At 38.2% G+C, this 21,401-nt stretch overlaps 1 protein-coding gene across 1 annotated transcript in view; it reads left to right on the forward strand.

Annotated features, from left to right (window-relative positions):
* The window catches only part of LOC104403710 (membrane-associated guanylate kinase, WW and PDZ domain-containing protein 2-like), a 245,447-nt gene that overhangs the window by 118,718 nt on the left and 105,328 nt on the right, over window positions 1-21,401 (forward strand). The window contains exons 5-6 of the mRNA XM_010011947.1: window positions 8,496-8,709; window positions 20,235-20,314. Coding sequence (XP_010010249.1) covers window positions 8,496-8,709; window positions 20,235-20,314 — 294 coding nt within the window. The remainder of the gene's footprint in view (window positions 1-8,495; window positions 8,710-20,234; window positions 20,315-21,401) is intronic.

Genomic DNA, 21,401 nt, shown 5'->3' on the forward strand with positions numbered 1-21,401 from the left:
TCATACTCCCTCTCAGCTCACCAGAGGGCTGCAGCATTACTCCCTGGCCATTGCCATCACATGCTGCATGAGCCTTGCTCATCCTTTCTTCATAACACTGCATCTGTCAGCAATACTCTGATGCTTACTGCCTTTCCTACACAGCTAACAGAAGATGATGAAGCCCAGAAATCCTTACATAAAACATCACCACTGGCTCTGTTGCCAGGATACTTCCACAGTAAAAGAGGCAAAGGCAGGATTCGGTCTCTGTTGTGTATTGTAGAAATCATTAGAAAGATCATTCTTTGCAGTTATTTGAAATGTGCCACTTAACAGACCATTGCTGAGGAGCAATTTTCAGGGCAATGTGTTTCAGCTTGAACTGGATCAAGAGGTAATGTTTACCTGCTTTTGTCCTCGCATTGCGCACCTCTAATTTACTTCTCCCAGACACATCCTATGTGAACGATGACTGGGCAGCACCCAAGAAACAATGCACTGCCATGTGCTGTGTTACAAAATGAAATACATGAGCATTGGTGCAAGACAACCCCCCTCCTTCCCCTCCTCGCCCCCCACAAAGTAATTCCTGTAGGTGTGGCCAGCAGAACAAGCACTGCCTGTGTTGGCTCTCATGGTTTCATAAGCAGGGTTTTGTTGTTCAGTTACACTGATTGAGGACTTTTGGGTTTGTAGCAAAGCTGCTCTGTACATACATGCTGTGTTGCTTTTGTTGGGCAGCTTAGCTCCCACGAACCCTGTTACCGCAGTCATTTTCTCTGTGAGCTGACAGGCTTATCTACCTCCAAAATGTGTGTGCATTTCTAGTTTGTATCTTTGAACAATCAAGAAAACCAGAATATGTTAATTTTTTATTATTATTTTTTTAACTGATGGTGGAAAGATCAGCCTAGTTTTTAGAAAGCACTGGAGGTAGGGTATTTGTTATTTCCAGTTCTTTTAAAGAGTGTATTCTATTTAATATGCATCACTTCTAACAGGACTCTTTTATTAAGCACAGGACTCTTTGGGACACCCAAAATATTGATACATTTTTTATAGATGCTCAGCAACTTAATGGATTAATAACTGTCTTAAGTATCAGAGCCTGACAACTCAAAGGACTGCTGTAACACCCAGGGCTGCTAGGTTGAAATAATAATAGATCTAAGGTGAATCTGAAGGGAATAAACCCATCTTTATCAGACCAGTAAGTGACATTTGTACTTGCAGAGATCTTTGTGCTTTTGGTCTGATTTTTCAGACCACTTTTCAGTGTCTCTTGAGGTAATCTGTGCATCTCTTTAAATTTTCGATAATTCAGTTCCATGTAGCTTGCTTCATATGCCATCAGATTCTCCTTGGACAGTTGTTTATGGACAGACTGAAGATCTTCAACCATGTTTCATAATTGTCTTCTTGTTAATTTGTGCTGCCCAATGTGTTTATTCTTTCTGATTTTTGTCACCTGTCCTTAGGCCAGAACCCAACAGGAATCCTTCTCAGTTCTTCAGGGTGGGGCTTTTGGCTATTTTAGAATAGAACCATCTCAGTCCTTCATCCTGGATCAACTTCTCTCAGGAGGGATTTATCTCATCCAACTTTAGTAAATTATATGCCTAGATGCATTATTTTGTTTGAGCTACTTGTCTCTGCTCTCTTTATATAAGGAAAGGAGAAAGAGGCAATTCCAAAGACTAAGAAAGCATAGCTGGTTTAGATACCCATCTTAAGGGGTCATCTCCACAATCTAGAATGCGTATTTCGGCCTATAAACACACAGAAGCCTAGATGGCTAAATTTAAATGAAGAACCCTACAATTTGCCAAGCAGTTTATGATCTATTGATTATCTGTTAAAATGGCCAAGTTGAGAGTTAACATTGAGTTTCTCAATTGCCCACATAACTGGCTGCTCTAGGTTGGGTCTCTGCCATTCACTGGTGAATAGCTGAGACATCTTGCACCTAAGAAGCCTTTCCTGATAGATGCTGCATTGAAATGACCAAACCCTGCAAAACTGATGCTTTGACAAAAGAAGTAAAAAGTGTCTTGGTCAAATTGCAACCTGCTTGTCAGACTTTCAGTTTCCACTGCTGTTGCTGTTTGTGTCTGCAGAGAATTAAGTCAGTCTTCTTCACAACCATCATCATGATTTGACGCTTTGTTGATCATGTCACATTTGCTTCACACTTCTGACTGATTAAGTGTTTGTCATCCAAACTCCAGAAGATCCACTCTAACACTGAAAAGATGCTTATATGTATGTGCATTATTCTGACATTACTTGAGCAATGGTTAGTTGCATGCAGAGAATAGAAGTTCTGGCAGGCTCAAATTAATTGAGGAATAATATATGACATAAAGTTTGAAAATGATCATTCCATGCTTTAGGTTGATAATGAAGCAAAAGTCTAGACTCCTGATGCTGTCAATTCAATCACCATGCAAGGTGCAGTAGTCCCACGCAACAGGTTGAGCTTGTTATTTTATTATTATACAGCAAAGACAGACAGAGGCATGAAAATAACACACAAAGCATTTGAGAGCCGTGAGACTTTTAAAAATACAAAAGTTGGTATCCATTGATATTTCTGTTGTACGTGTTCTCTAAACTCAATTTATCCCAGTTAGGTTACAACCTCTGACCTGCAGAATACCCTGTGCTCACTCAGTCTCCATGTCTCCTGTTTTCCTTCTCCCACATCAGCTCCCAATTCTCATTGTGTTAGTAGTCAGTGGGAACAGTGCCTCTCTGCAAAGCACCAAAACCCAAGTATGGCAACAGGTCTGTGGGAAAGGGAGCAGCTCCAAAGCTGCAGAGTGGTATTTGCACAAGAAAATAGATGCACATAGCTTGGCAAACATGAGTTAAACTACTTTTGCATCTAACAGTTATTTAAAATAGATGGAATGTTTCCTGTGCAGAATTTAACAAATAAATTAATCATTTAGATACAATAAGGATTTAAAGAGCTGCAGTATTTTCTTTAAGAGCTGCTAAAACCAATCCATAAATTACTATTTAATGATATTTCCTTTAATTTGTTCTCTGCAGATATTGCTTAGGTCATCTGAATTGGTTGTTTTGGAAGAAAAGAGTTTTTAAACTTCACTGCATGAACAGTCTACACCATTAAAATAAAGGAATAAAGTGGCAAGGTCCTTTTACATGCTTAGATGGCAAATTTTGACAGTTATACTGTAAATAGTAGAAACAATTTAAAGTGTAAGCAGAACTGTTGATGAAAGATCAATTTCTGACACTTATCACAACATAAGTGCCAGTTGTTGGGGTTTTTCTTTAAATAAAATTCTTTCTATTCCACATGTACAGTAATTTGCTGGTGCTTTACTAATACCTATTCTGTCATTTCTCAGGATACTCACTCTTGAGGTACTGTGCTAAACTGCTTTTGAAAACTGGACCATGTAATCTGCTTTGTAGCAAGACAGCAGTTCTAGTAGGCTGTTTGACTTGACATAAAGTCAATTGATTGTTTAGTGAAAAGAATACTTCTGGACTTATACTATGGTACAATTTTAGGATCTTTTTTTATATCATATGTTGTCTGAAACTAAGTGTCTGTGCTCACATTGTGTTACTGTAGTATTTCAAACTTAATTTATACATTTAAGACAGTGCTGATTTTTAATCAGAACTGGGTTTTTATCAAGTCAAACATTGTATATGAATATATATGTTAGCAGAAAGAAAACCAGTAAGGAGACTAGCTATTTTACCTGGAATATGTGAATGATAGATACGTATAACAAAAGATAAGATGACACCTTATCCTAGATAAGTGTGACTAGGTTGTCCATTGTGTAAAACTTAGTGTTATTAAATGGCATTAGGCAATTCTGCCTTAATTTCTTGGGCTCTAGTCATCATGATGCCTTCTTCATTATCAAAGTAAGCTATTAAAAGATAATGATCCTGTAATTAATAATTCATAAGACTGGCTTTAAAATAATTATATTTTTAAGTTGTTAAATAAGCATCAGGTTCCTTTTTCTTCCCTGCTGTATTTTGATAGTAATCTCTGTTTTAGACAAGCTCAGAATATTTCTATTAATCCTCAAGGCTTAATTTTCTTTTTTCTTTTTTCTGCCATACTGGTGGCTGGGATTTGTTAATATAGTTATTGAAAATCAAGAATCTGATCTCTTCAGATATGAAATTGAAAATATGATCTTGAGAAAGAACACGTACGGCAGATATTATGGTAAAATCCCAAGACACAGCAGTGTCACTACATCTGTGCTCTATGAGACCAATAGGCTGATTATTAGCCGCCCTGAGTGATGCAGCTGTGCTCTGAATTCATTTGTTCTGCTGAGGTTATGTGTACCATGTGGCCTTATGTCTTGTCTTCAGGTTCATCTGTACAGCATCTTCACTGTAGTAGAAATGTGGTCAAGGCTGCAGGTAGCCTCAGGAATACAACTCACAGATGTGTCAATGGTGCTTGAGACAGATGAGAACTTACTTTTCCTCTACAGAGATAAGAATAAAACCCCCAAAGAATTTACCAGCAATTGCACTGTCCTGTTCTCAGGGGAAGTGGAGACCATACATCCGCACTGCTTTGCAGGAAAATTTTATGTATTCCTAAATGTTTCTCCTATCTATCAGTCTTTTCTCCTCAAGACTAACACAACTTCATTTTCAGTCTTTCTGTATTTCTAATCTTGTTGTTGTTTTTTTTTTGTCTTTTCTGTTTCCCATCTTCTTTGACGTGAAATTCTCAAGACTGGGCACAGTACTCCTGATTCCACCTGAGGGTGGAAGGACCTGTATTGCATATGCTTAATCTTCCTGCCTATTACAATGCTTGTTTTTCTTTTACGATAGTATCATTATTGATATAGTGGTTAGACATCCCTCAATCCCTCACATGTCTCCATACCTCCATAGTATTTTCACTAGGAATTCTGCCTAGGTGTTTATTCCTCATCTTGTATTTTTACAGCTGATTGTGGCATTTTTCACCACACAGATGCCACATATTTTGGAAAACTAAGGTGAGGAAGGGCAGGGATTTGGGAGTGGTAGACAAGCAGGAGGGGACTTTAGGTCCCTTGGGATCCTGCTGACCTACCATGGGATGCAACTAAGCAAAACTTACATTTGTGTCTCTTGCTAATTCATTTCTTCCCACAGACAGATTTACATTTCCAAACAGCATAGAATGATTGTAGTACAACGTAGTTTTAGTTAAGATTGAGCAGCATTAGCTGCATATGGCTGTAGAGCTATAGACCATCACCCTGTTCAACACTGCATCTAATTTTTTTTTCACACTATTTGAAAAGGCTGTATGTGTCAGTGTCAGAAGTCTTTCTTTAAGATCATGAAAGCTGTATCTACCATTTCTCCCCAAGGAGCAGCACCTGTTACTCTGTCATGAAAAGAAATAAGATTAGTTTTGCACAATTTCTTCCTAAAAAATCTTGACAATTATTTATCACTTTTGAAGAGTTTACATGTAGGTTGTTTGATTACTGATCCCAACATGCTTCTAGGGATTAAAAAAATAGAAAGATATGAAGATACAATTTCATGTGTTCTTCCTCCTCTTTTTTTATTTCAAAATGATGTAACAGCCTAATTGAGCAAATTATCAAATTATTTCAAAGGGTGCTCTGATATTAAGAATATAAAACTATCTAAAAACGTGAATCAGATATACTTTGCTGAAACCAGGGCTGTGTCTGTCCTTTCAAAGTTTCTTTTCTCCATGAAGTCTCAAAGGTGTGACCATTACCAGATACGAGTCTCCTTCATTGGTTCCCTCAGTAGCCTAGGTTTCATTTCATCAGGCTCTGCCAGTTGAGAATGGCTGCTTCATCTAAATTTTACCTGACCTGTTCTCTGCCCACTCTTCTCCATGTTCTTTAGCCCTATTACTGACATTAATTACATCAGTCATTTAATCACAAGTAATCTTTCTGCAGTAATGACTGAGGCAAGAAGAGTGCCTTGGGTTTTTTATGCGTCACATACTATTAGTTTTCCTTCCTTTCCACATAGGAGAATGAGTCTGCTTTTGGTATTATTATTCTTATTCTTGTTGTTGTTATAATTATTATTAATTATTATTATTATTATACTTACAGAAAGTTTTTTTGTCACCTCTAATGCCCCTAGACCGACTCTTGTGTTTTGCTGTTAGATGCCCATTTGTTTTTCTGTCTTCATCCTTAACAATTTAATCTAGGTCTCACCTTTTTTACAGTTCTGTCTCACACAGTAGACCATTGAAAAGTCGTGGCTTAATAAAAATGGTCTCTACTTATACTATTTTTCTTTTTCATTAGAAAAATTTGTGCTTGCATTCTTCGTATTGTTTATTTAATCTTTGCCAGTTCTCCCGAAGTCCTTTTCCTTTACCCTTGCTTGCCATAACATCGTATTTATTAATTCTGTGAGTCTGTTAAAATCTGGAGGTTTAAAGGACGTTGTTGTTAATTTTTTTGCTCTTTATTCTTGCTGTCCTAAGCATCACAAATTAGATCAATTTCACCCAAGCTGTCTTCCACCTCCTACGTGTTTCACAAAAGTATCTGCGTAGTTCCATGCTCCGGATGCAATAATACAGTTCATTTAAGGAATTGTAATCTTGGAACTTTTTTGTAGATTACATTGTTGATGTCTTTTAAAAACATGTTTTCTATTTTCATTTCTATAATTATTCAGAGACTTCAATATAGTCCGTATAGTATTACTCAGAGCAACTGTATATGTATTTTTGATGATACAGAACAATACATCCTTAATTCCTTACTATCTTTATGAACAAGCTACAGTAGTCTCAGTCGTGTTTCTACTACACCAAATATGTATCATTTTGTTTAAATACTAGTGTGAAAGTTCACAGTTTGTTCTCAGTTCTCCTCTGATGTCCCTATGATTTGTATCTGTTGGTGACTTTATGTTACTAGCCTTCACGTAACCTAATACAAAGCCATGCTCACTAGGTCTCAGATTCATCTCCACCCATTTTAACGATATATCTAGAAACTGAGAAACTAGACTAAGCAGGACTGAATTAGGTTTACCTAACTTGACATGCAGGGTCATTTCAGCCATCTGACTACAATCCCATCTTAGTCAGTAGAGATTTGGTCAATGTATTACAATTTGCATTTATTTTTGTTACAGTTCATTTGGCCAAAAGTAGGGGTCTGACTACTTTTTCAGTGAGATCAAGCTTCATTTAAGTGCAACATCAAAAAAGGATCCAAGGATGAGACCTTCTGTTGTCCACTGAGGAACAGGTTCCTGCAACAATTTTCAAAAGAAATAATTCCTTAAATACACCATATAATAAAACACAGCTTACAAACACATCCTTAGTAGACTGATCAACTAAATTTTTTTCATCTCCACAGATAAAGGAATCTCTTTCTTTAGTAAGACAAGTTCACTCAACTATCCTCTGTTTGAGCTAGTAGTAGTCAAGAAAAGGTTGTGTTTTCTCCACCTTCATTAATAGTTCTGTGCATGGAAGCCCTGCTATATGATACTCATTCATGCAGATGAACATGTAGACTCTTAAGTGTGGAGGTTAGTGTTCAGCAATGTGGATAAGGCACATCATTGAAACTTCTAGTATTGCACACCCAATCCACATTTAGCTGATCGTTTTGAGGTATCTTTATGAGTTTGTCTTAATGTTTGTGTTCAGCAGTTGTTCTAATGAGTGTCACGAAGTTCTGCTGCACTTGCTTAACTAAAAGGATGTGGACTGGACTTTGGGAGCTAGTAGTGGAGGAGATACTGCTGGACAACATCTTTAAAATTTCTGACTTTATGCAAAGTAAAATCAGTTAAAAGTGGAAGATCAAGTACTGAAAAAAAACAGAGGAATGGATCACTCCTTCCTGAATACATTCTTGTCACAGTGAGACACAACCACATTGGGTATAGGAAGCATTTGGCATTGGCTGTGGGAAACCAATCTTCCCACAGATTCCATCAGTCACTTTCTATGCAGCCACTTTCTATACAGTTAATATATTGCTTGGAGTTTATGGATGTCATATTGATAACTTTGATTTATGGATATAGGTAAAGCAATTAGTGTATATACTTTTTTAATTGAAAAGGATTGTTTGTCTGTAGTAAAACAGCAGGGTAGTTGCTTTATGTGTGTATAGTTTTAAAAGTTAAGACACAAGACAGTAGCACTGCTGGATATGAAGCTGCTTTCTGCTCAGTGCTTATTGCTGGTCTGGAAGGACTCCTGGGACAGAATGAGCCAGAACTCTTTGGTTTGTTTCTTAGACCTTTATTAGTTTCTTGTTTCAGTTTGGGCTTATTGCTTTATTTTCTTTTATTGTGTTCCAGATAAAATGCATCATCAGACGGACCCTTGTGTAAACCAAATAGAACTTCTCTTTATTTCAAGACTTGCAGTTCATTGTGTATTCCTTGGAGACTTGCACCCAATAAATTCTCCACCATTAACTTGGATATTCAAAACTGTAATTTTTCTTCTCTTGTAGAATCAAGTGAACATGAAGAGAAGAGTACAGGTGTCTCAGGTGAGATATCTTCCACCCAACCTTGTCCTGCACCAGGATATACTCAGCCTGAAGAAACAAAGGAGGATATGGATGTAACAAAGCAGACTAAACCTGAAGAGAATGATGACTTGGGCCCACTGCCTGATAACTGGGAAATGGCTTATACAGAAAAGGGGGAAGTCTACTTTATTGAGTGAGTCTTATTTCTTCTCTTTCTAGTAGCTGTATCGTATTTAACTGGGTGGGGAAATGGTTTGTATGGTGAAATGGAGCATTGCACTCCTCATTAAAACAGCAGGGATGTTCTGGCTGTCAAGGTTCCTGAGAGCTGGTGGCAATCCCTGCATTATTGACTTACATTGAAACGTGCTGTTTTTTAAGACTGGTAACTGTACTGCGTAGCGCTTTGATGGCAGCAATTAATGCTGTTGTTTCTTCTGTTGGAAGCAAGTTTTTCCTGTCACTCTGCTGCTTATGGGATAGTAGCACAATTGCTGGATACTTCCTTATGTGGAGAGAGGTGAAGAGGGATGAGATTTTTGCCAATTTAAGGAAAGAAAGATAGGCTAAAAAGTAGCTAGTGAATGGTAGCGGGAGGCTATGCTACATTTATAAATAATAAAATAAATGAGTGGACAATAAGGGGAGTTAATAATGTGTAGAAACTTTTACCTGTTAGTAGGCTATACATACCTGCTGCTACTGTTGCTACTTAGCCAACTCATAGAACAACTGGATATGAAAGTTTTTTCTTCTCTGAGTGCTGACATCAACGCACATTACTAGAATAAGAACACAGAAAATAAGTGAGTTCATATGACCTTATGTTCCACAAAAAAAAAAAAAAAAGAGAAACGAAAAACCTCCAACAGTATCTTCATCAGTAGAACACTACTACAGAGATAGCACTAGCATTTATGTTTGCCTTAAGGAACTGCCTCAAACAATTTGGAATTGCCATTATTCTGATTATTAGTAGGTAAAAATAACATTTAGTGGTGTCACTTCTGCTTTAAGTCCCTTATTTCATGTAAAATTTTATGACTATCACATGAAATGTAAACAAATGATAGGTATAAAGTTTGTGCACATGATTTTGCATGAATACTGGCATGACCAACTATAGCTTCTGGCATATACAAAGCTGAAAAGAACAGTAACTATTAAAACATAAGTGTCTTTGTTGAAAAGAGCAAAAATACGCTTATTTGGAAAGGAGTAATTATAGTAGCTTTGTCCAAGCAAGTAGAGAAGAACTAGCATAACCTCAGGGCAAGCTCAAACCCTTGTTTCCTTCTTACCTCACTCTCAAATTTAATTTTTCTGGACATATTGAATGCTGTCACAGAGAGCAGACTGAATTATGTGGCACTTTTATTTTACTTGTAGTAACAAAAGCTTGTGATACATTTGGGGGGTGGGCGACAAAACTACGGGTAGGAACTAACGCACCAAGCTACAGCAGTGGTAAACACTGCAGCAGACAGTTTCATAGGAAAAAAATGTATATTTTGTAACAAATACAGTGAATGTTACAGCTTACTTCCTTTCCTGGGAATGCTCTGGTTTACACTTCTGTTCTGGCAGTGCTCATCATTCACTTCCCCTAAATGAATGTTATGTAAAGCAGAGAAATCAATCAGAGGTGCAGACTGGACAGGAAGACTGCTCTAAGGGCTACTTGCCTTTGGGATTATATTATTAAATAATGTAATTACAAAAAAGTGCAATTACACTTGTGTAAAAATACCAGATTATTTACTAGAATCCTAGCAAAGGAAAAACTTTGATCATTTGAGTTTTCACATTGCACAGTCTTCACAGGGTTAAGTAGGAATGTAATGCTGTGGGGATGCTGTTAAATTGCCTCTTTGTTTACAAGTCACTTTGGTTAATGGCATGAAGAGACTCCATTTGCTTTCACAAAAAAACGGAAAGATAAAAAGACAACAAAACCCTATTTGTCTAACAACATCTCCCTGAACAGTAGTATAGATTGTACTAGATTATTAAATAATAGATGAAAACCAAATATTTTTAAAGTGTACATCACAATGGGTGGAAAAAAGTCATACTAGGCAGCAGCTTTTATTGCTTTATTTGAGGTTCATATTAATTGCGCCTTTAAACCCTAAGGACTTCAAGCAATAAGCGATCTCAAGTTCCAGGTTGTCACAGGTATATCCCAGAGGTCTTAGATTTCCTGATGGCATTTACATTCATTCACCTCAGACTAACCTCTAAAATTTTGCATGTGAGCTCATTTATCAAAACTGCCATCAGAGGTAAGGTGGCAGATTTACAGTGAGAGAGGGAGTGACTTCATAAGAAGAAAGATAACTGTCTGTAGACAGTATTATTTATTTGTTAATCGTTAATGGCCCAGTTAACATTTTGCAAAGCACACTGGAAGGAGTTTCCTCTACCTCAAGGACTAAACAAAAATAAAAAATCATATATTAGATTCACTGCATGGTTCAGAGGATGGTTATATTTTAGACCATGGCTTGGTCTGTTTATTCCTTTCTTTCCCGTTTTTGACATAGGTGCATGACCTTATGTTTACCTATATTAGCATTCACAGACAGAACAGGAAGAGTATCCCTTCTTACTGCATAATACCACTGTTTTTCAGGAAGAGCTACTTAAGCACATTTCTTGGGCTGTTTCCAGCCTCCCTTACATAGGAATTCAAATTTTCAGATAGAGGCACACACGACACACAGGAGTCAATCTCTTATATTCTATTTCATTGAGAACATACACAAATGAGAACATTCAGTAATTAAAACGCTATATATTAACTGGAATAACTCTAAAGAAACCTCCAGTTCTCCTTCTTTCCTACTTTAAATACAGCTGATGAGTGTGACCTATTTTGGCGTGCTTAAAATAATTGTACCCATCACTGAGTTTTAGTTTTTCCCTCTCCCAGGGGTAAGGAAGGGCTGAAATTCGCCATAACCTTCAGACGTCATCTTGCCAGCTACTCTTAAACCACATACTAGAAACATGAGCATCATGTTGTCCTCATAAAGTCAGCAGATACTGGCTGCGTTGGATCTCAGGCAATCAATGTTTCCTGTGTTGGTCCGGTACAGTGTTGAAGGGAAAACAAAAAGACCAAGGTTCTCAGTTCATCTGTTAATCATGTGCAGTCAGCATTAAATGCAGCCCTTGCCCAACTCTTCAACTCCATCAGATACCATTATATTATAGACTGTCCCATAGAGTTGTTTACAGATTATGATACTTATTTATAAGAGGCAGAATTGATTTTGCCTCTCCAGCCCTCTATTCACCTGTAAGCAGCAGAGCTTTCTGGAAGGTGTGCAGGGAGAATAAGACATTAAACTGGAAAGAGCTACAGTTTGTCAAGCTGAGCTACAACTAAGCCTTGAAGAATAGTCTCAAGGATATAACGTAGCCCATAACTAAAGCTATTTAATTCTATACTGTTCAAAAGCACATACAGTTTCATTTGCTTATACTACATTAAAAATTGTTTTGTTAGTCGAGAGAAGTCTAGAATAAACTCACATCTCTTTAATACATCTTTAAAGGATCATCTTTGACTTGTAGTGATGATTTTTAGGACAATTTGACCACATGAGGTTTAACAAACCACTTTATAATACATCTTATATTCAGTCTCTTCCTACTTCAACATCTACTTCTCCAAGCAGCCAAGTCGAGATTGCTTTTTGGACCTTTTGCAGTATCTTTTCTAGTTGTTAAAGCATCTTTTTTTACGAGGGCACCATAAAAGACTACAAAACAGCTATAAAATAGTCCTCTGCCAAGGACTCTTCTCTTCACAGTAAAAAACAGGCATTAAGTTTTTGAATACAGCTGGTGCTATTTTAGATGTTACCTGAAAAGAAGTACATTGGAAAAGTAAAATCCTGACCTAGTTTGTTTCTAGGAATATTGCTACTGACTTCAGTGGGGTCAGTATTTCTTCATAGTAGTTTTTAATGTAAGAAAGTCTTTTGACTGCAGGAATAAGATGTTTATCCTAATATCTTGCTTACCTAAAGAGTCATGATATATTTAGCTATTCCTGGTTGCTCCATCAGTTCACCATCAGAAAGCAGGATATATTAATTAGTCCTGGCTGCACCATTACATTTGATAAGTTGTATCTTTTACACTAGAAGGTACTAGAAGTACTGAGGTGGAAGTACACCCTCCTACCTGCTCAAGATTGCTTCCATATCATGCAGTAATTACCCAATCTCTTAGAAGCTAGCTTGGCACTTTTGTGAGTATTACGTTCTCAGTGTATCAGTGCTTAATATTGAATATTGCCATGTTTTGGTTGCGTAGTTATTTCTGCTACTTTAATTAAGTATCAATTAAGATGAAGGATATTTTTTTGCACATACTGTTTTAATATTTACTTCTGGTGGGTTTGTTCTTTGGGAAACAAGCCATCTTGTGCCAGTATGACTTTAGTGTTTGGACAACTCTGAATCATCAGGAGTCTTGTGAATATGATTGTAGATGTCTGCAGTTCTTTATTCTTGCTTATATGTTGTATTGAATTTGTCAGTTTTGGTCAGCATAACAATGATCAGATCTTCAATGCTCTTTGGACTTCAATGTGACATACACTGGGACAGGCAACAGAAAAGATTTCTCTTGGTTTCTTTCTCCTGAGACCACTTCCTTGCCTCATGTCACATTAATTGAGAATGTGGAGATGGTAGAACTGGAATGAATTTGGGGAATGCTGATTTTTCTTTCTTCTCCTGTCTTTTGATGTTATGAAGACATTTTCAGTCTGCGCTACTGGTGTCCTGTCCCTTGCTCTCACTTGCTGTTTTTATCTATGCTGACATCCATATCAAACTGCCAGCTCAACTCCTGTTGTCTTTCCTCACTTTCTTATTTCTTTCTTTTCCTCTGTTGCTCTGCTCTGCAGAATTCCTCTTCCAACACCTATAATCTGGTGTTTGTAGTGGTATAATTTTTCTCCTTTCTATTTATGGAGCTGGAAGATTCAGCTTAGCTATCTTGCCATATAGCATTAGCCATCTAGTATAAACCAGTCTCTAAGACTCTTTCTGTGGTCAATGGAGAGAGATAATTACCTCCAGAAGCTGGTTCATCCAAGCCAAAGATGAGGGCAGAATTAATTTGCCTAAATATAGATGCTTCTACCAGTAAAGACACCCTTTCATATCCAAGAGTATGTCTGCAATAGTATGTTATCTGTGTCAAGAATACACCTTTGAAGCAAATCTGTCTGTCTTCATGAGCTGTAGTTTCGTTCACATTTCAGAGTACATGAACAGGATCCCTTTCAGCTAAAACTAAAAAGTTAATCTCTGGGAGTGTACTTAATTATGTCCAACCCCTGAGCCCCTTAACTCAGTCCATGAAACCAAAGTTGAGTTAAAAACATTCTGAATTCCTACTGATCTAAACCATGTCCCTATCAGTAGTCTGCAGAGTGGGACACTTGGTGCTGATGACCCAGCATACACAGCTACTAGGTCTTTTCAGCTACCATGGGCTGCATGCCAGTAAATGGTTTGTAGTGCATTAATTGAGCTCTAGCTGTGCAGCCTCTGGTTTAAATTCAGGTGAAAGAAGCTTACAAGCTAGGAGAATGCTCAGTGTGTAAATGAAGATAACTGAGAGATTCACTTGAAAAGCGACCTCCTAATCTGAGCCAAAGCACTACTCTAGAGGCATACAAATAGCCCGAGACGTCTCCATGAGCATGGCAGATGTGACACAGAACCTGTCAAAACCAGCCCCCTTCTTGGAGTGGCAGCCAGTGGCCATTTGGGAGATGCCATAGCAGCTACTGTGTCACTATCAGCAGCACATGGTTAGGTCCCCAGTCCCACTGGAACATAGGTAAGATAAATTATTCTGTGTAGATGCCTCTCCCTTCAATAGACAATAATCCTACACAATTAACTGTGTAATTTCTGGGCAGCTGAAGTTGCATGAGATGAAGCCTGTTCTTCGTCAGAAATTAACTGCCAGAGTCAAAGAAAGAGAGTGATCTAAATAGAATATACAGAAGGAGACTTTAGGCATTTATGTATTCCCCAAAAAATCTTACATAAGCATATTCTGCTACTGCAGATGCCTAGAGGCACCACCACTGTATCGACTGAGTACTTAAGTGCTTATCTACTGCCCAAGGCCATCTCGGGTTTCACAGGATAGGCACCTCCAAACCTGTGTCTCTTAAGGACCACATACTCCAAGCACATCTAACAGACTGACAGTATGAAATTCAACACACAGTAGCAGTCATAGCTGCTGCCTTCAAACCATTGCCAGAGGACGACTCCTTTTTTTACCTGTCCCTACGTGTGTGCAAGAAGTCTGGGTAGTACCCCAAATGAATTGCAAAATTGCCATTTTAATGCTGTTTTACAGTCACTGTCCCCCTACACACAGAGTACTTGAAAATCATTGTTGTGCTGTCTGAAAAGCTCTGCCAATCTACAGATCTTAGGCATGCAAAGAGGAGGTAGGAGTAAGCATTTTAGAAGTCAGATGGCCTACAGTGCACTTTGGTTTTCTCTGTGTCGTACACTCTTCTTTGCTCAAGCTGTTATATTGAGAACCATCTTGAATCTAAGATACTCACAAAAAAACCCCAAACAAATCCATATGTGCTGTCCCCAAATACACTGCAGCAGCACATTAGTAAATACCCATTTCAAAATGCCTTTCACAATAATGTGCAAATTACATACCTTGCAAGAGTCACAATTTAGAATAGGTTTGTAGTGTTTTCAAAAGGCATTAAGGCCATTACTGTCAGTAACTACGTTCTGTATTTCCTTCAAAAGCGTTTCGAGAGATTGTCTGAGGACTTTGTTAGTACAAGGAACTTTATCTGTCAAAGTGCTTTAAACTGACAGATTGATAACACAAATCCATTGCACTAAAATCTTAAGTAAAATAATATACTGTCTAAAAACTAATTAGGAAGAAAAAAAAACTGAATACATTGTTAAATAAGAAAAGCCACACTCCTAATGTTTTTTTGCTTTCTGAGGTTGTGGAAGAGAATCCAGTGAGATTCTTGGAGAGGCTCTGCTCCTCGTATCTAGCTCCAGTGATAATGGAAAACTGGGGCATAAACAGTCTCTGTGAAGTCTTAAGAACACAACTACAGAGAAAATCTGAGGAACAGGAGGTTGAGTCAGGGTGTTTGGGAAGTATTCTGAGCTTTCTTTCACACTGTTTAGAGCAGCTGAAGAATATTTTTTTCTGCATATGTATAAAGTTGTATATAACTGATATTGGAGGACTCTGATCATAATAAACTCTTTTTGCTGTGTGCAAATGGTTGGCAAAGAGGGAATATTTAAGCTAGCACAGCAATAATTATTTTATTGACTTTTGGCTATAATACTAAACTCCACTGCTTTACCGAGTGACTATTTTTTTAATTACCTTTCAAATTGGCGATACATTTCAGGTCTATAAGCGGTTTCTATTTTGTATAGCAGGTGACAAATTAGGGTTAATTTAAAAATGTCATGCTATTCCCATGCTCTACCTGCCTGAAGCAAAACCAAAGGAATTCTTTGTTGACTGCTTTTGTTGACTGCTTGCAAAGTTTCCAAAATTAGGAATTTGCTCTTGATTTTAAGACAGATTCTAAGATATGCATAGTTGATTTGCCAGCACTTGTCACTTAGCTAAATCATCCTAGCTAGTAGTAAAGATCATTGAAATTGTGTAAGGTTGGACTTCCTAAACCTGTCCTTTAATCATCAGGTATGGTTATTGCTGAGTATTGAAGCAGTGGCCAGTGGAAAATGCTGGTGGAGCCACAGCTGTATTTCTCACAGGATGCTTTTGTTGCATCACTTCACTCTCATTCAGCCCGTGACAACTGTTTGTGCATTTATTCCACAACTGACACTGCTGTTCATCTGCAGTTCATTCATAACTGATCTATAAATCCTCAGCCCCTTTTCCTCCTGTTTTGTCTATAAGACTTCCCAAATGCACACTTGTGATTAGACCAAGTGGTAAGGCAGGTTATACACTGCACATTTTGCAAGGTTTTTAGTGCTTTGAAAGCATCAACATGCAGAGCTCACGTGTTAACATTACTTCTGCCATTGGTTTTAATTTGGCCATTTTAATGTTCCTTCTGTCTTCTTTCCCATAGTTAAAACTGTCCTATCAATCAAGGCTTCTTTTAAATGGTATTAAGAACTGTTTAGAAAATAAATATTGCTTCTCTTTAGCTTTTATAGATTATAGCCCATTGCAGAGCTGAAGAGGGAATAGGCAGAGCCCTGGGGTGCAGTGGAGGTGGTGTCTTTCCTGAGGCGTCCCTGCAGCCTGTTCTGGGACATTCAGCAAGCCAGCATCACTGTGTTTTTGCTCATCCTCTCATTCCCAACATATCCTGCCTGTGTGGGGAAGAATCTGAACCTCATTTGTTTCTGTGGTTGGCTAACCCCAGTTGTAGTCCTTGGTAGGAGACAAGTAGCAAGAGGTTACTCTGAACAACACTCCATAGTGCTAGCATGGCATCCACTGTGGCAAAAGCATCAGCACTTCAAAATCCACAACTTGAAAGCTGGCACAGGGGAGGCTGGAAGAGTACCCTGCCGAATAAACCCCCTGCATAGAACAGAAGTAGATGTGTATAAAAAACCACTATGCTGTAGTCCAGGGCTACTTATTTCCCTCTTATACTGAGAGCAGCACAAGAAGTCATGTCTGTCCTTGTAGAAGTGTTTGTGTGTTGCGCACCTAGTTGCTAAGATGATCCAAGCAATCAGCAGGATGTAACACTAAATAGGACATTGATGGCACTGCATAGGTGTTAGAAGACAGGTGGGTTCAACTCTGTCTTCTTTCAAGTAGGGTCTGTCTTCAGAGCAAGAAAAGATGGTTTTTTTACCCACTGAAGCACTTGTCTAGAAGCACTTAAAGTCCCATTGCAAGAGGTAGCATTGCGTGTTTAGTATAGATGATAAAGTGGAGAGGCAGGGCAAGGGAGCAAGCATGGAGATGGGTAAGGAGGAAATGGGTAATTTTCAAAAGATACTTTTTTTCTTTGGTTGTTTGTTATAGGTAAAAGTTCTCACAGATGAGTTTTGCTTCACCTAAGTAGCTGGATGTGTTTGAGAGACAGTAAGTAGAAGAGGAGATTGAGTGCTGTAAGAGCTGATCTAGATGATGTAACGTCTTCATTCTCTGAAATTTTACTGCAGACTGAAGGATCACTCTTCTGTTGGAAAAGCTGCTGATTTTTTAATTTGTTTATGCTTTTGTTTAGAATGGGCACAATGCACAAAACTGGAAGACATCAGTCCTTTGGGTTTATGGAAGCCCAGTTTGTGCTGAAGGGAAGCGTAACTGTTTGCTTGTTGTTCTTAGTTTTAACAAAAGCCTTGGAGGCTGTAATTCAGCTAATTCATGTTTTTAAACATTAATACTGAAGTGGGCTTGTTTTCATCTTGGCACCTGTCTTTACAGATGCCTGAAAACGCATTTCTCAGGTCTACACTAGAATGTCATAGGGGTGTTTTCAGGGCTGGTGAATTGGTCTCTTTCTGATGGTCGACTAGTGAGGAAAACACTTGCCAGCTGACATGCAGCAGAGCTGGCTTCTGGGACTGACTCTGCCACTGGCTTGTTTGGTGGCTGTGGGCAGTCACTTGATGACTCTGTGACTCCATTTTCCCAGCTTAAAAACAAGAGTGATGATTTTTATTTCCTTTGTAAACTGCTTTGAGATTTGCTTTATACACAGCAAACATTACTAATAGTAGTCATATATATAATACTCTTCTAAAGCTGTAGGAAACTGTGAATCTGGCATAGTCCCTGCAACCAGTGGGGGTCCCTAAAACCATTCAGAATTAATAGCTGGAGATTCACTGTTGTACAGACATGCCCAAGCTCCAGAGATGCGACTGCAGCTCCAACAGGTATGTCCAAGCTTGCTGTGAGCTCTGGCACTGCTAATGGGGCACCCGTGGCAGTGTGCAGCTCAGCGTGTGCTGCTGACTGCACCCAAGTAGCTTGGTAGACACCAGGGTGATGAGCCCATGCTGAGCTCCACACTGCTGCAGTGGCATTGTTGCCGCTACCTCCCCTAGTTTAATTTAAAGCTGTGGTATAAGAATACACCCTACAAGAGACCACAGGCTTCAGAGAAAGTGCCTTAGTTACATTTGCTATGAAGCATGGGCTGCTGGCATTGTTTCAAATTACCTTACCTTTGGCTTATCATTCTCATACTCTGCAAATACAGTTCTGGTGTCAAAGCAAGGGAAGGTTTTGTTCATCCTTTTCACCTATTGTGACTGGTGTTCCAGACTAAAGGCATGTTTAAAATAGGAATTTAAATGCCTTACTTTTCATTCTGGTTACCGCTTTATCTGCACATAATTCTCATCTACCTTTTTCTCCCATAAATGTGGAGGGTGCTTTAACATGGTGACAATAATCCTGAGAAATAGCTAGTATCACTGTTTTTAGAGAAAGAGAGAAATCAAGGCAGAGGAAAAGTTATCTGCCATGGACTAAACAGGGTCTCAAGGTGGAAGAAGGAACTTGATCTAGGCATTTCTTTTTCATTAGGGGAATCAGTGGTGTTTGGACCACATGAATCACTGTTAATCAGTAACTCATCAATTACCAATTCCATACTAATCCATTTTATGCCAGGTCCTCTGGTTTTGTTCACCTTATATCAATGCCTTTAAGAAAAGTCTTAAGTACACTTAGAAATGACACAGCAAATTAATAATAAACTAAATAATTCAGTACTCTATGGAACAAGCATCCTCCTAGATGTATCAGATAAATAAAACATGGATTAGAAGTGTCTCTGAATGATGGTATTGTAGGAAAAGCATCTCAAAAAATAAAGGAGTAATGATCACATCCTTTGCTGGTTTATAGTCTTCCTTTCTTAATATCGCTAAAATAATTGGCTCCAAATTCAAATGCTTATGGGAAAGGTGTACATTGAAAAGATCTGGGTGTAAGTCTCATAAACTGTGCAAAGTATCAATTCATTTGGCAAAATATTCTCCTAGAAAACAGTTTGTGCCAGTTCAACGCTATTTGATGGCTGATTCCTCAAAGATCTATTCTGAGTACAGAAAGGAGCCACATGATTCATTCAGCTCGTGCATATCTATTTTACCTCGATAGAAGGATTATATATGGGGAGATAAAGGTTTGTTAAACAAAGTATCATTAATCACTCTGTCTGGAAATGTAGACTTTGCAGGAGCATGCTGTAATTTGCATCACTTTTGCTGTGCCTTGCCAGTGCTGCTGGTGAGAAATAACAAACCTGTATTTATGAAAAGGACAGGTTTAAGATGAAAATAATTCTATCTGAAAACTGTGAGAATGGTACAGAATCCTGTCGCCTGCACTCGTTCAACGGGAGAACACTGTATTTGTAATAAATTCCTTTTGCTCTGGATGAGTTCTGCATTTTCAATGAGGTTAACTTGGCAACATTCTAGTTGATTTTAATAAAAATAGCTTCTTTGAGGACAGGGAGCTGAGGTTGCCAAATTTACAGCTGCCTTGCACAATTACTCTTACACCTCCTTCAGGGCTACTTAGAACCAGTAAGCAAATTAAGTGTATCGATTGCAATTTTGTTGGACTAACCCTTTTTTCTTAAGGAATAAACTTGATTCCTTTCAGTATGTGTCTGCTCAGAGTGATCTCTTTTCTTTTCAGCCATAACACAAAGACAACATCATGGCTGGATCCACGACTTGCGAAAAAGGCTAAACCTCCAGAAGAGTGCAAAGAAAATGGTAGGTTATTAAGTTTTCGTTGCTGTTCAGAGGGGATTTGCCTTTGTGTGTGTGTGTCTCTCTCAGTTCTTACAAAAATCAGGCATTTAGGGGAATGATGAAAGGTGTTTAATTGCTGCTTTGGTTAGAAGCCATAAGTGATACCAGTTCTCAGTGTGCCATGTGTTTCTGCTTTTTATTCCCCTTTCTGATGCTATCCAAAGCTGAGGATCACAAGTGTGTTTTCTGCCTGTTGTGTGTGTGACTCCGGGACTGACCCTCTCCCTCATCTCCTACAGAGAACTTTGGTCTGCAGAACAGAATCCCTTTTCAGATTCTGAGCTTTTAATCTACAGGCGATTCAATGCATAAGGGAAACTAGCAGCACCGTGGGAATATGAATATTGTTTGATTTGTATTTAAAGGTACAGTGCTATGCTATTTAGTAGCCAATTTAAACAAAATAGTGTCTGATAAAACAGGGTGTGGGAGGGAGAAAAGAGATCAGTGTCTGTCAGAGTTCAAGGCTGGATTTGGGGGGTACTGCATTGTTAATGGTTTAAAATTTAACAGCATGAATACTGTTGAGGATGCTTAAAGGAGCTGTAGCTGTTGTGCAGGAGCGATGACTATATTGACATATTCAGAGATACGATACAATACAGATCATATCAAACTATCTTATATGCATTCAGTCTAATTTCTGTTTTTCCTCTGGTAAAGTTTCAGTAATCAAAATGATGTAATAAAGGCGAAGTAGAAATGCGTTGTAATAGATGTTTTTCTGAGGAGGCTTTTCCTATTGTTTTATAGTGCAGTGTCAGTTCAATTAGCCAGTTAAAAAGTGGTGATTTCTAAAGACTGCTACTTATTTTATTGTTGTGAGATACAGAGGATTAAATGCATGCATGCTATGTGCATTAATGCAAACAATTTAAAATTATTTTAAATGTGTTAATAGGTTTTCATGTCCTGCATCTGATTTATTTTAAGTTTTCCGAGATACATTCATTTGGTTAATGTAAATACTATTAGCAGAAAGAAAACTCAGTGCCGGTTTGGGTTGATAAAGAGGTCACTGAGGAATTGCTGGCTGTATGAAATGCAG

This window comes from Nestor notabilis, unplaced genomic scaffold, assembly GCF_000696875.1.
Source record: "Nestor notabilis isolate BGI_N333 unplaced genomic scaffold, ASM69687v1 scaffold2493, whole genome shotgun sequence".
Taxonomy (NCBI): Eukaryota; Metazoa; Chordata; class Aves; order Psittaciformes; family Psittacidae; genus Nestor; species Nestor notabilis.